Consider the following 14,361-nt stretch of genomic DNA (forward strand, 5'->3'; position numbering starts at 1 on the left):
TCAATAAATGTGATGCTCAGATTGGGATGAAAAGGATAGAAAATTAAAAGAAAAATAAGAGAATCATGCGGTGTTGTTGCCCATCTCCCCATCTGTGCTCTTCACTCTCAGGCCAGCATGTGTTTCATTGTTAAATGTTGTGTTTACATTTGAAGCACACAAGTGTGAGCCATGAATTTTGATAGCTGTTCCTCAGCTGTTTCCTTGACAAGAAAGTGGTAAAATATAGAGGCACTCTCAACAAGGATTCTGGTATTATGAGTAGTTGTGGTAAGGATCGACTAAAAGAAATCAGTGTTTTGGTCATTTTCTCCCTAAAAGGTTGGTAACAGATTAAGGTTAAAGGTATTATTGTATGTTTTCTTTTTGCATTTTCGGCAGGCAACCAAAAATGGCAAAGGACCGTTTTCATATGTACTTCAAAACACATAAGGATGAAATGCTTGTCTTCACTATATGTTGGATAGAGTGAATGCATTTGTGTATTTTTAGCATTCCTGCATGAAGTGCTTGACCTTGTATCACCTTCTCTTTAAGTTAGGTTCAGTGGCACAACCTTAGCACACACACACACACACACACACACACACACACACACATATATATATATATATATATATATATATATATATATACTTTCTGAAGCTTTCTGTCTCTCTAAGGAATTAGATGTATCCCTTCTTTTAAAGACTTGAGGAAATAAATGCCAATAGAGCTGCTACTTCAGTTAGATTCACTAATATGGACAATATCCCAACTAGTTTGTGTCTCTGCTGTTTCCAGAATCATTCACAGCTGACCATAAGCCCCTGATGGGAGAAGCACCAGAGGTCAGGGGTTTCTTCCTGGGATGTGGCTTCAACAGTGCGGGTAAGTGCTGTGTGGGCAGAAAGATTGAAAGGGAAGTGGCTTTTAAAGAAATGGAAGAATAGAGAGAGTGAGAATCAGACGTGTGATAACAGAGTGTATCGCTATAAACTTTGTATATTTAATGGTTCAGAGCTTTCCCCTCGAGGAAACTGTGAAAGGATAGAGCTGGAAAGGCCAGCAGTCTTTTCAAAGAAGGTAAATAAACAGCAAGAATCTGAAATGGTTGAAGATTTGACACTTTGACACAGGTTTCATCAATCCCTGGATAATCTCAAGGTACTAATGAATAATAGAGTGGTTTTTGTGGTCCACAGAGGACAGGCACAAACATATACACATACAAATGACAATGCAGTGCTATGGAATGTGAGCATATCAGCAGTATGGAAAATAGGAATAGAGGGGGCGTAAAGGATAAAGTAATCGCTGTTATTATTTGGCAGTTGAGTGAAAGCTTTTTTCTATTATTAGAGAAAATTATTACAGGGCCAAGGTCGAGAGTTTGACGATTGGCTTTAGAGTTGCATAGAGTTGAAGTCTTAAGTGACAAATGACATTTGTGTCTATGCTTTTGGCAGATGCTTTATAATGCTGCAATGTGTAATCACCTCACAGCATGTATAATGCAAGAAATTATTAATTCACTATGTAATAACTTTGCATTATTTGGTAAAAAAAAACAACAAACTCAAAACTCTACAGTGTTGTCAGAACAGAATTGCAGTTCATTTTAACATTGGTCTTACATCACATTCAAGTACAGCAAGGGGAGATATCTAAAGACATTTTGAGAGCAATGCAGAAAAGAACTGAAGGAATGCCAAATTGACAATAGAAAGTGAAAGAGGGGAAGCCTGAGCAAGAGGGTTCAAATGCAGGTATATGCTCACACATCAACCTGATCTAGGGAGCGCTGGATCACCCTCAGCTCCCCTTCCTCCCTCTCCATCACTGCACTCATCAATCCACCCATTCCACCTGCCGTTCAAACGTCCACTCAGGTTTGACCCAGAGTGACAGTGTCCATAGATGAGTGAAGCCACGCAGGGAAAACGGCTGTTTTGCGAGGTAGAGATAGAGGGGTGAAGGAGGGACGCAAGGACACACTCGTCGAAAACGCTGCGTATTGACATTGTGCTCACAGCAGCTCACAGTGATGTGTATATGTGCACACCCATGCAGATGTGCATGTGTACACACACACACACACACACACACACACACACACACCTAGACATATAATGTATGCAAATTACCAGCAATAGAACACAAGAAGGAGGCTGCTAAAATGGAGCAGCTAATTAATCCAGCAGTTTTGGGACTCAATTAATAAAATATTGAACTGCCAGGTTTTTTAGTTGAGTTGAAATAAACAAAATTTAGCAGTCAATGGGTGCAGCTGATGAAATTAAGTTGCTTTTGGGCAGCCATGAGCAGGGGTCAAGTGATGGAACAAACGTTCAAGCAATGCCCTATAGGCCAGACAAATGACATATAGAGGCTGTGGCACAGGACAAGAACTTCTCTTTTCCTCTCCTCTCTTGTTCGACAAGTAGTTGTATATTTTTGTACATTAATTAGTTTTATTGATCCTCCAATGAAGTTACTGTCCTAAACTAGTGCTGTGTCCTCTGGGAACATTTGATGAGAATTTTTTGCTTTGAAAAATTAATCAACTGAGCAATTAATCAATGAAAGACAGACTTACCAGTAACCCCAGACCAAAGCGCAATGATATTTAATTGAAAAGTATATATAGTTTTTTTTTTTTTTTTTTTTTAAGTAAGAGCTGATGATGTTAAAACTAGCATGAATAATAATGATTAATTTGCAAAATAAATAATTAACTAACTTCCTCAGCTGTATTTAATGTGTTTTCCATAAGTGATTGGGTTTTTACAACTGTTTCTGTGCCATCCTTTTTCTGTCAGGTATGATGCTAGGGGGTGGATGTGGTCGAGAGCTGGCTCACTGGATCATACATGGCCGTCCTGAAAAGGATATGTATGGATATGACATTAGGTATGTCAGTCCACACAAAGACTGTATCAAAATCAGGCAGAGGCCATAAGCACCGACAGTTACAGCCAGGAAGTTTCATAGGTCTGATGTGACTCTAAAAAGGTGAACATGTTTTTGATCTTCAGATTTTACTAGCACACCAGGAGCCAGAACAATAATGAAGCCCAGATGACTTTTAATGGTCATCTTTTGAATTTGTCTTTCTCTCGTCTCAGGCGTTTCCATAACTCACTGACAGACAATAAACGCTGGATCAGAGAGAGGAGCCATGAGTCGTATGCTAAAAACTACTCTGTGGTGTTCCCTTTTGATGAGCCGCTGGCCAGCAGAAACATGAGGAAAGACCCTTTCCATCAGGTATAACAAGCGTTTTGATCTACAGCGCAGACAGTTAAACAGAATGTTTGTCAAGGACTTCAATTAAACAACCTAAATGCACTGTATTTCCTCTGTGAGTTAGTCGGACCAATTTAACTTGTTTGAAGAGTCATTTTAAGTTTGGCCAGCAAAGGTTTCATCCAAAGAAATCTCCCTTTCTTTTTCTTTACAGCTACTACTAAATAAAGGATAATGAAAAGCAATGACAGTTATCATGAATGAATAATTCACTGATTAGTAACCTTTCAAACTATTAGACATATTTTCATATTTTAAATAAAGGATGTCTAACGATAAATTTGGTTAAGAACACCAATGAGTTTGGAGAACAATCAAATAACCAGAAACACTCTTAGTGGAGTTATTGCATTAGTTTTAAAATTGGTTGTCATTTTTTTATCCTGAATACAAATTATATATATTCATTTTATATATATGGAATATATAGAAAACCAGTGTTGCTATCATTGAGCAGTGTTACAGGACCATATTTATTAATGACCCACTTTAATGACCGTATTTTCCTGTTGCAGTCTTCCTACCTACCTTTTGAATGTTTACTGTTAAAAGTTTAACTGCAATTTCTATTCCCAGTCACATATGCAGGTATTCCTTCAGAACTGATTTCTATTGCACAAATTACATTGAAAGTGTTGTCAATGTATTTTGTAGGTCATGTATATGGATTTCTTAGAGCTCATTATATTAAACTTCTTGACACTTTTCCTGCATAATTAAACAGATTTCCTCAGGGCTTTTTTTTTAGACTGAATGAGCATTGGAATGAAAGGAGGGTATCCTTTTTAAATGTTTTGGATTGATTTAGTCTTTCCATGACAGAAATGCAAGTGGGAATTCAATTTTTAACAGTAAAGTATGACTATTGATTGAGGGGGTTCACTCCTACGAATTATAAACAGAGCTCCACCTGTTGAGAACAACATGCCAGCGTGCCAGGGAGGAAGATTTTGATACAATACACCCACACCATTTGTTAATGAGCACAGATTAGCAACATTGTGCCGCTTCTGTCCATGTCAGTTCTTTAAAAAGATTTTCCTCCCCATATCAGAACATAATGCCACTTTTTGAGGTATCTTTAATGTGCACAATTACAAGTGCTAGTTCAGCTATTACCAGCGTTATGATCATTATAATGTGACATCAGATTGCCTGCTGGACGACTACAGTGTTCGAGCATTTAAAAGACCCTACCTTCAGGTGGTCAGACTTAATTTCAAACATGAGCACAGTTCCTGAGAGAGCAAGTTGACTCTCAGCTACAAGAACCATTAGAGCCCTGCTAATCAGCTGTCGAGGACCATCACCTAGCAACCACCTGCTGTTGGAATGCCTCAGATAAATGCAGGGGTGGCAGAGCAAAGAAGGAAAAACAGCGGAAAAGACTAATTATTGTATTTGAAATGAGCTTTTGTTCATCGTATTGGTTCCGTCTCCCTTACGTAATGTGGTATGGCTAAGAGGTACTTGCGTGGTTTGATTGGCCAAGAAAGCATTCCCCATGTAAGTACTTTGAGGAGCTTATTTGGTAGCCCAAATAGGCCATCTCTGACATTGCTGCTCACACATTTTATCCACCTCGGTTAGCACTGATGCTAAATATAGCGCAGTGTGGGAAGTTTTGGCAAGAGACAGCTAGCTGCCTGCTAGGAGGGAGCAAAGCAAAACATACCTACCTCCTGTGGGCGACTGTCAATTTTAAGGAGGAGGATGGTGAGCACTGAAATATCTTATTTCAGCACTGTTCAAAAGATCAAAAATTAACAAGCATACTATATTTGCAACAGAGCGGCCTCCATGGTTTAAGATTGAGGAAAGCAAATTATTATGTATTATTGTATCATAATAGGGTTTTAAGCAGAACTAGTGATTACCTTTCATATTAGCATTGGATCAAATAGTTAAACTGTGAAAGATTTCAATGTAGTGACACAAAAACAAATTTTAATCGGTTCACTCTGCAGCTCTTTGGACCATTTCAGCCCCACTATGTTCTTTGGTTCGGTTAATCTTAATTGCTAAGTTTTTAACTTTGTTTCGTATTGCACAAGACAGCAGTTTACAGAGAGCTCTGATAAACCTACTCTACTTGGCCTGCACCAAATTGCCTTTGTTTGTTTCAGGTGCTGATGGAGCAGGGCTGCGTGTTCCAGGAGAGACATGGTTGGGAGAGACCTGGCTGGTTCAACAAAGACGGCCTTGCTCCTGTAAGACCCATTTACACAACCAGATGCACACAGATGATTTATTTGCACCTATAACCTCTTGGCCAAACACAGTAAACACCAAAACAGTCCAGAATTTAAATTTTTTTCAATCGACAATACTGACGCAGTGTCAAGTCCAGGCAAGGTAAGTTTATTTATAGAGCGCAATTCGTAACCAGGGTAATTCAAAGTGCTTTACAGATACAGACAGGAAAAAAAGTTCAGTGCTTTATCCTTCCCTATATTTGACAAGCAATCATGATGAACTAGTCTCTAACTATTTTTTTCCCTCTGCTCTTGTAAAGGTTAAGGATTATGATTACTATGGGGCTTATGACACAGGGAAAAATGTGAACTACAAATACAATGAACTGCTGGGGAAAGAATACACCTTTGACTTCCCTCCACATCATGATGTGGTAAGATAATCAAGTGTAAATGTATTTGCTTGAATTGACCAATGCTCATTTAAGTACCTGTCTCTTTTTAGCACAAAATGACATGTAGTTATCTAAGATATGGCAAAAATTGTATTTCAGGTTTTTATATCATGTCCCAGTCTCTGTTAATCGGAGTGTGTTGTGATTGTTTTTTTAAATATAGATTAAGAGTGAGTGCCTCTCATGTAGACATGGTGTGGCTGTGTTTGACATGTCCTACTTTGGAAAGTTCTATCTCACTGGACCAGATGCCAAGAAGGCAGCTGATTGGCTGTTCACTGCTGATGTCAACAAGAAGCCAGGTCAGTCTGATTGCTGCTAATGGAAACACACACACACACACACACACGTGTGTGCTTCAGCACACACAGATGGGGAAAAAGAATTGACAGAATGAAGTGGACAGATAGATGGACAGGGGCACTATAAAAGATGCCAGTACATGAGAGAAACAGGGTGGTTTACAGAAGAGTCTTGCTTGTGTCTTTTTTCTTTTTCTTGTTCGGTAACTTTTTGGATGATCCACCATTCAATCCGGTCATAAAACCCACCACTTTTATGTCACATTTGTCCAGTATTTTCTCTTGCTTGGAAACCTCCAATGTGGAATAACTCGTTTCTATTCAACAATTCAGAAACAAAATATCGACAACAAACTTTATAATACTTTATAAAACTTGTACGCAGTTTTATAAACCTATTCAAGTGGGTGGGAAAGTGCATCCGAACATTTTTTCTACACAAGAAATGTGCATACTGTTGAAATAAATTTGATCAATTTCTGTAGCCTCCTTTTTTTTTCCTAACACTGAGATCACCTGCTGTCATCAAACGGCCGTATGAAGTTGTTCACAAAACCTTTTCAGCATGGTAGATGACACATTATCCAACCTTACACTTTATCATTTTTGTCTCTCTTTACCAGAGCATAGTGGTAGTTCTTGAGAATGCTCAGAGAATATTTAATGGTCTAGCTGGCAATTTCATGTATTAGTGACAAATTTAGACACTATCCTCTTTGATACCTGTGACAAATAAAACTATATCAATAGATCAGTCTGATGAAAGATGATTAAGTGACAATCACATGTTAGCATTTCACTGCAGCCATCAGTTCCTTCAGCCAATGGATGAAAGTAATGTCATCACATAATGTTTCTTGTAAGTAGTTGTAGATTTGATTTACATTTGACTGGTAAATTATTTTGAGGAGGTCTTTGTTATGAATATCCTTGTTATGTGTTAGTCGTTAGTTTCTAATTGGGTTCACATTTCAATCGTTTCCTTGGCAACTATTGCTTAGTAAGACAAGGTTTGCATGTCGTCAGGGCATGTGTTGCCCTAGGAGACAGAGATTTAGAATCGTTCTTTCACAAGCTTGTGAATGAGGTGTAAGTAGACTTGTGGGTATTTAAAATTTGTATTTTCTAATCATACATTTGGTGCAGGAAAAGACACACACACACACAGGCACATAAAACAGAAACTAGATCGCTCCCAGCCAGTCAGTTGCAAACAAGAGATTGACCTCAGGTTTAGGTTCCTTTTGTTTTTGTTTTTTTCAAGATTTCAGCTAACTCTATTATAAAAGACTAGAGAGAGAGTTTAATTGGCCTACAAATTATACTGCGAGAATGAGTTGTTTATGTGTCTGTTTCAGGCTCCACTGTGTACACCTGCATGCTGAATAAAAGAGGAGGGGTGGAAGCTGACCTGACAGTGAGCAGACTGGAGCCTGGTGCTGCCAACCTGCCCCTGGCACCAGAATCCAATGGTATCAAACTATGTTTTTATATTTATCTGTTATATTGTTAAATGTGTTGCGCTGAATGTTGCCCTTCCTCTTTTATTATTTCCTTGTTGTTTTTAACTGTTACATTCCATCATCCGTCATTTGCAACTACACTGTTACTCCCTTCCTATGCTTTTTCATTATTCCAAAAAGCCCAAAAACTAATAAATAGATTCAAATAGAATCAAAAGATAAGATGATCGATTCATCTTATTTAGCCAATATTTCATAATCTCTGTCATTGTTTCTTTTTTGTATTTTTGTGTCGCTATCAATTAGTGTGACAACATTCAGCAAAACAGTCTTCTATTTGTGTCTGTTGTGTCATTGTTTCTGTCCCACACCCATCAATCTTTTTTTTCCCCTTCTCCCACCTTTGCTCCAGGTGATGTGTATTACCTGGCCATTGGAGGTGCTGTTGCAGAACACAACTGGAACCACATTAGAACAGTTTTTCAGGACCAAGGTTTCCGCTGCCAACTGACAGACCACTCTGAGAACATGGGGATGATCAGTATCCAGGGACCAAAGAGGTGGGATAAAGAAAAATGGAGGGAAGGACATTATGAATAAATAGACAGTCACTCAGAATGAGATTGGTGAAGAGCAGGGGAGAAAAGAAGAAGGTAACTGACCAGTGAAGATGGATTATGATTCACATTCGGCACATAGAAAGTGGGGAAACTGAAAAGATGAGCTGTTGGATCAATAAGAGCAGGTTAAGTGGCAATTCTGAAGACTTGGCCACTGGCCACTGGTAACGCGACAATTCAAGGTTAATTCTGCAAATTGATGTGGCCATTGGCTGTTTCTTGATGCTGTGAATGATCCAATTACATAAAATTTGCATCAAAGTTAGGATGATCAAGATTTCCCAGAGAAGATGCAGTTGCAGTCTCAGAAACAATTTAGAGAGTTTAAATTGTACCTGGCAAGACCAGTTACTATTATCTAAAACTAGTTGGATCCATCCTTTTAAAAACATGAAACATCGTGTGGAAAAGAAACTTAGACTTTTATATGAATCTGCACTATGGTTAAATTCTAGATGTCTCAAACCTTGTGCAACTATTAAAAAAAAAAACAAAACTAAACTCTAGAGCCAGCTTTAGATCCAAACAAAGGTGTAATTTCACAAAAGAGCAAGTACATACTGGTTTAAATTAAACCAGAAGCTCTTCATTTCACTTGACACACAAGTAAGGTACATTCAATATGAATAATGTTGCATCTCTTCCACTGCACCGTCTACCATACTCACTCCCTGGGGTAAATACTGCAAAGGACTCAAAGTCAAATAATCTGATTAAGCAATTTATTGAATTTATCAGATTTTAGGCCCATGGTTTTGTGGTTTTGATTTTCTGGGAATTTTCTTTGAAAATGTCAAAACAAGCTTGACTTAAACTTTTACTTGAATTATGTAACTATTGGAATACCACAGTATTCCTTTTTTCTTCCAGAACATTCATCTATTGATTTCTTCATCTAAGGATGAGAAACTATATGGTTCACATTTGAGCACAGGAAGGAAAGTCCATGCTTGTTCATTCTTGCTTCCCACAGTTATCCCTTGTTCTTTGCTGAGTAAATGATCCAGGCCCCCTTTACCACTTAGCAATCTCATTCTCTGAACCCCTGATTTATCTCTTCCTCCCTTCTCAGCTCTTCTCCTCCGCACCTCACCACCCTCCATCTTTGTGCTTCCCTCTTAAAAGCAGCAGCGTTAGGCCACTCTGTCTTGTGTGTGGGTTTAGTTGGTTTCTTCTCTTTGAAGCTTTCTTATTTTGTTTTCACTTAAGTTTGCTTTTCCCTCAGACCTCACATCTCTGTCAATGTTATGTATCATCTTTTTCTCTCCTCACTCCACCTTTTTTCCAGTGTTCTTTTCCCCTTTTGTCGTGTTTCTATCCCCATTGCTTTTAATGCTTACACCGAAACAGAGATCAGTGCATCACCAGTAGATGTTTGTGTGTGCTTGAATGTGTGTATGTCTGCCGACACACAAACACAAAAGAATTGATTATGGAGCTTCTTGAGTTTTCATGAGCACCTAAAGTGCTCTCGGCTTCTGCCTGTGTATGCTTCTGAATGTTTTCTTTCTGTGTGTGTGTGTGTGTGTGTGTGTGTGTGTGGTGTCTCTTCGCACAGCAATGAAATGATTCTCAGCTCCTTCTGACTGTTTCTGCCACATATGAGGGCAGAAAATCAGCCCTCCAATGTTTGGTTCTTATATAGGAAATACACCTCTTCAAAGCTTGAGGAGTGATTTATCAAAATGCATTTCTCTGTATTTACCTTCTCAAAAATGTCTTTCAAATACTGTGGGTAGGAGAGTCAGTGAGCGTGTAGATTCTCTCTCACACAGCTTGGCAACATGCTCCAAAACGTGAAACTGGTGCTTGCTTAGTTTATCCATATCCTGCAAGGTGTGTGCGTGTCAAAGCTGAAAGCCATATTTAAGTGGAAAGTGAAGGAAAAATAAATGCCTAATCTCTCTCTCTCTATATATACATATATATACACACACACACACAAACACACACATACACACACAGAGAAAGAAAACATTCAGAAACAAACTCAGGCAGAATTGTCCTCATTCTTGCCCTTTAAAGTTCGGTGAACACAACTTTGCTTGAGGGTGGACAGAAATTGGAGAACGGCATATAGAATTGATCAGCCTATCACAACACATACACCCCACATACACATGTGCAGACATGCTTTTGCAGACAATGGTTTTTTTTTCGTGTTTTAGTCATTGCTTGCATCCTTAAATCTGCATGTAACTGCAACTACGTCAACTTCCTTTTAGAAAAAAAAGAAAAAGGACACCTACCTACACAAATATACACAAATGTAACCCGAACCCTTCCCCAAATATCTTTAACCCTGGCTCTTTGCCGCACTTACAAAAATATCTTCTAGAAAAAGCCTCACGCATTGTATTCTCTACCTGCCCACTCACTTAAATACAAGTACCAATGTAAGCTAAACATAGTTGTTTTTTCTGTTGACTCATCTTTATGTAATATTGATTTTAGTGTGTGTGTGTGTGTTTGTGGGAGAAGTAGAGAGAGTATATTTTTACAGCAAATGTAACAAATACTGCTGAAGATTGGCATAATAATTTCTCTAAATATTTAAGATAAAGATAAAAAGAATATTTCTCATAGTTGCAGTATAACCTGTAATGTAATGTAACTGATGTAAAAAGCGCACCAGTTACCAACTGAAAGTATTAAAAAAAATAAGTAGTGACTTCTTTTAAATAACTTACGCAGTTTTTGTGTTTTTGCTTTCTGTGCAGTCGAGAGGTGCTTCAGGAGGTATTAGACAGAGACCTGAGCAACGAAGCATTCCCCTTCTCTACCCACAAAGTTGTCAATGCAGCAGGACATCAGGTGGGAACACACACTTGCTTGATGCAACTTTCTGCAGTAACTGGATGTGGTACCGTTCTCAGCTTCACAATAACCTAAAATCTTAATCTTAAGTATTTCTATGCAAATCACATGCTGAGTGAAACTGGTTTATTATTTCAAACGTTCAGTCAACAGAGATCATAGACTGTGTGTGTGTGGAACAGATGGCATGTCTCAAGGCATTGTTGTGACTGCCTTTGATGTCAAAGTTGTCCAATTTTTTGCAGATTTTCTATATCTTTTTCCACTACATCTCTTTCCATTACTGCCTCTTAGGTCCAGAAACTCTAAAATCAAAGCAAAATTAATTGTGCTGTTGCATGTGGGAACTGGGGAACTCATATATTTATACATTTATGATAACAGTAACAATAATTCTCGGCTCGCTCTAAGCTTCCCGAGTTGACCTCTATAGGGTTTCTGACCTCAAATCAAAAAGAGCATGTTGCACCAGCACATGCATCAACACAGCAACACTTCAGAGACTGCGGTCATCGTCTTCTCACAGCCCTCCAGGGGTGTTTGTGTGTGCGTGCGTGTATGTGAATCGCTTGTGCTGCATTCCAGCTGGTTGCTGGCCTTGTCTGGGTGACATTTTAATGGCTGCACTGCTGCGAGAACAGAGCTCTCACTCTGCCCTCTGCTCTCCACAAAGCTCATTAGACTCTCTCTCTCGCCAGTGTAGGCAAGTGTACCGGCCTGCGTGTTGGATTCTGTATTGTGTCTCTATGTTTGATGTTTGCCTGGCAAATCTATGGGTGGCAGTGTGCGTGAGGCATCCATGTATTTCTGTGCGTTAGACTTTGTCGCCTATGTATCTGGTTGATTGTCTGCTGTGAACAAGCACAAGCTTACATGTACTGTCTTCCCAAGAGTTTCATGGTGTACATATGGGGCCCAGGATGATCCCGAGCTGGCCAGATGGCCTGGCTGTCACAGCATCCCACTGGGGAAACTGTTGGAAGAAATTTTTTATTTATTTATTTATTTATTTTTAACATTTTTCATTCCCTTCCTTAAGTTTCTTTTCTTCTTCTCCATACTTTCATTTTCATGTGTACCTTTTGCATCCTCACCATTCTGGTGCATGTCAGTCTGGGGTGTTAACCTATAACCTGTAATGCCTATATGGCATAATTTCGAACCAAAGTCTAGCTGTTACAACATGCTGCATAATCTGGCATATTCTCCTCCTGCCATCATGCTGGCTGACTTGTCTGCCATATTAATGTGAGCGAAGCAGCTGAGTGCGCTTTGTCCTGTAAAACTAAAGCATAAGCATTGTGTATCTGAATTTTCATTTTTTCCCTCTCTAAGATAGAGAGATAGAAGTAGTGAAAGAATGGTAGAGGTTGTTGGAAAGCTTTTCAGATATATACCTCAATCTGTCCACTTTCGCTGTATCCTTTTCTATTCTTTTTCTCTGTCACCTTACTCCATCATTTCTCTCGTTCCTTCACTTCCACCTCTCACCTAGAGAAGCTTTAGGTTTTTATCTCTTTCAGGATTTAAAGCACTTTGGACACAACATTCATTTCTAAAACCAAGATTGCACTTGCCCACTCTCCTCTGTTGTGAGCCTAATCTTATCCTTGGATCAACTCATTCTCTCATCCTGCTTTTTTGCCGTTTGCTCCTCTCCCTTCTGCAGCAGCAGCACATGGAAAACATAGTTTGTATTAAAATGGATGACAAGTAAATATCTTCTCAGAAAATTGGAACGGGTGTTTTATTTGTGTATGTGTGTGAGCATGCACAATCAGGGGCTTTGCGCCTTGGTTCTGTGCAGTTTTCTGTCAGATCTCTAAGCTTCCTGTCTATGTCCTCTCTCAACCAGGTACGGGCTATGCGTCTGTCATTTGTGGGAGAGCTTGGATGGGAACTGCACATTCCCAAAGACTCTTGCCTTCCAGTCTACCAGGCAGTCATGGCTGCTGGTGTAAAGCATGGCATCATCAACTCAGGCTACAGAGCCATCGACTCACTCAGCATAGAGAAAGGTAACCTTCAAGTCACAAAAAATAATCCGAACGCAGCTCATTTTACAATTTAATTGAAATGTAGCCAGTGATGAAACTAAATGAACCTTATGAACCTCCAGTGATATTAATGTAAAATCAAGATAAGAATAGAAAGTGTCTGTGTTCATTAAACGCTCAAAAATCCAGGAGAAAGACACAATACTAACAATTTTTTTTGCTCAGTGAGTCTGGCTCTTAATCACTCCTCTTTAATAGGGTACAGACATTGGCACGCTGATCTTCGTCCTGATGACACACCATTGGAGGCGGGGCTTGCCTTCACCTGCAAACTCAAGAGTTCAATCCCGTTCCAGGGCCGTGACAGGCTGGAGAAACAGAAGAAGGAGGGGCTAAAGAGGCGCATCGTCTGCTTCACCATTGACGAGTCAGTTCAGACTCTGCCCTGACATTTTTTGTTGACCAGAAAAAAATCTGTATGGACAAAGAAAACAGCAGATTCAGATATTGTGGGGAATTTTAAAAGACCACTTTCTTAAATAAAACCTCTAATGGTGCCAGTTGTTCCTCCAATAGATTGTTGCTACTATTAAAGTGGTACTCAGAAGGGAAGATAGATTATCAATGCATTTGCCAAATGTGCAGGGAGTAAATGTAAAACAGATTTATTTTCATGTATATGGTTTGAATAGCTGAGCCACAGATGTTCTTGCAAGCGTGGTGGAGAAGCAGTTTGATGCAATATTATCATATTTCCTTGCTGTGATTTTCACAAACAGAATTTTCAGAAACAATAGCCATTTTCTTTTATGCTGTTTGTCCAGAAACATATGAGGCATTAATAGTTTACGTTGTAGATTCTCAGATCTAATTCCACCATTTCCTTTCTAGTGAAAATCTGACATAATCAATATTTAATAGTCAGCTGGAGCATTACATGCTCAAATGGGCTGAGTGGATACTATAAAACTTTGGTTTACCCCAAATTTTCCCTTCTCTGTCCCACTTAAAGGAAAGTACCAATGTTTGGTCTGGAGGCCATTTTCCGTAATGGAGTTCCTGTTGGTAACCTACGGCGTGCTGATTATGGCTTCTTCATTGACAAAACCATGGGTTATGGATATATCCGTAGCCCTGATGGAGGAGTGGTAAGTAAATAGTTAGTGGTTTGTTTTTTACCATCAAAGTTCATGAATGCGAGCTGGTTAGATGCATCAGCCAGTT

At 39.1% G+C, this 14,361-nt stretch overlaps 1 protein-coding gene across 3 annotated transcripts in view; it reads left to right on the forward strand.

Moving 5' to 3' along the window:
* Positions 1-14,361, forward strand: part of sardh (sarcosine dehydrogenase) — a 43,554-nt gene that overhangs the window by 16,464 nt on the left and 12,729 nt on the right. For all 3 annotated transcript variants that reach the window (XM_029515634.1, XM_029515633.1, XM_029515632.1), the window contains exons 10-21: positions 784-870; positions 2,802-2,892; positions 3,108-3,249; positions 5,415-5,498; positions 5,804-5,917; positions 6,102-6,240; positions 7,599-7,712; positions 8,116-8,263; positions 11,044-11,137; positions 12,996-13,158; positions 13,396-13,564; positions 14,150-14,285. In XM_029515634.1, coding sequence (XP_029371494.1) covers positions 784-870; positions 2,802-2,892; positions 3,108-3,249; positions 5,415-5,498; positions 5,804-5,917; positions 6,102-6,240; positions 7,599-7,712; positions 8,116-8,263; positions 11,044-11,137; positions 12,996-13,158; positions 13,396-13,564; positions 14,150-14,285 — 1,481 coding nt within the window. The remainder of the gene's footprint in view (positions 1-783; positions 871-2,801; positions 2,893-3,107; positions 3,250-5,414; positions 5,499-5,803; positions 5,918-6,101; positions 6,241-7,598; positions 7,713-8,115; positions 8,264-11,043; positions 11,138-12,995; positions 13,159-13,395; positions 13,565-14,149; positions 14,286-14,361) is intronic.

This window comes from Echeneis naucrates, chromosome 12 (genome assembly GCF_900963305.1).
Source record: "Echeneis naucrates chromosome 12, fEcheNa1.1, whole genome shotgun sequence".
NCBI lineage: Eukaryota > Metazoa > Chordata > Actinopteri > Carangiformes > Echeneidae > Echeneis > Echeneis naucrates.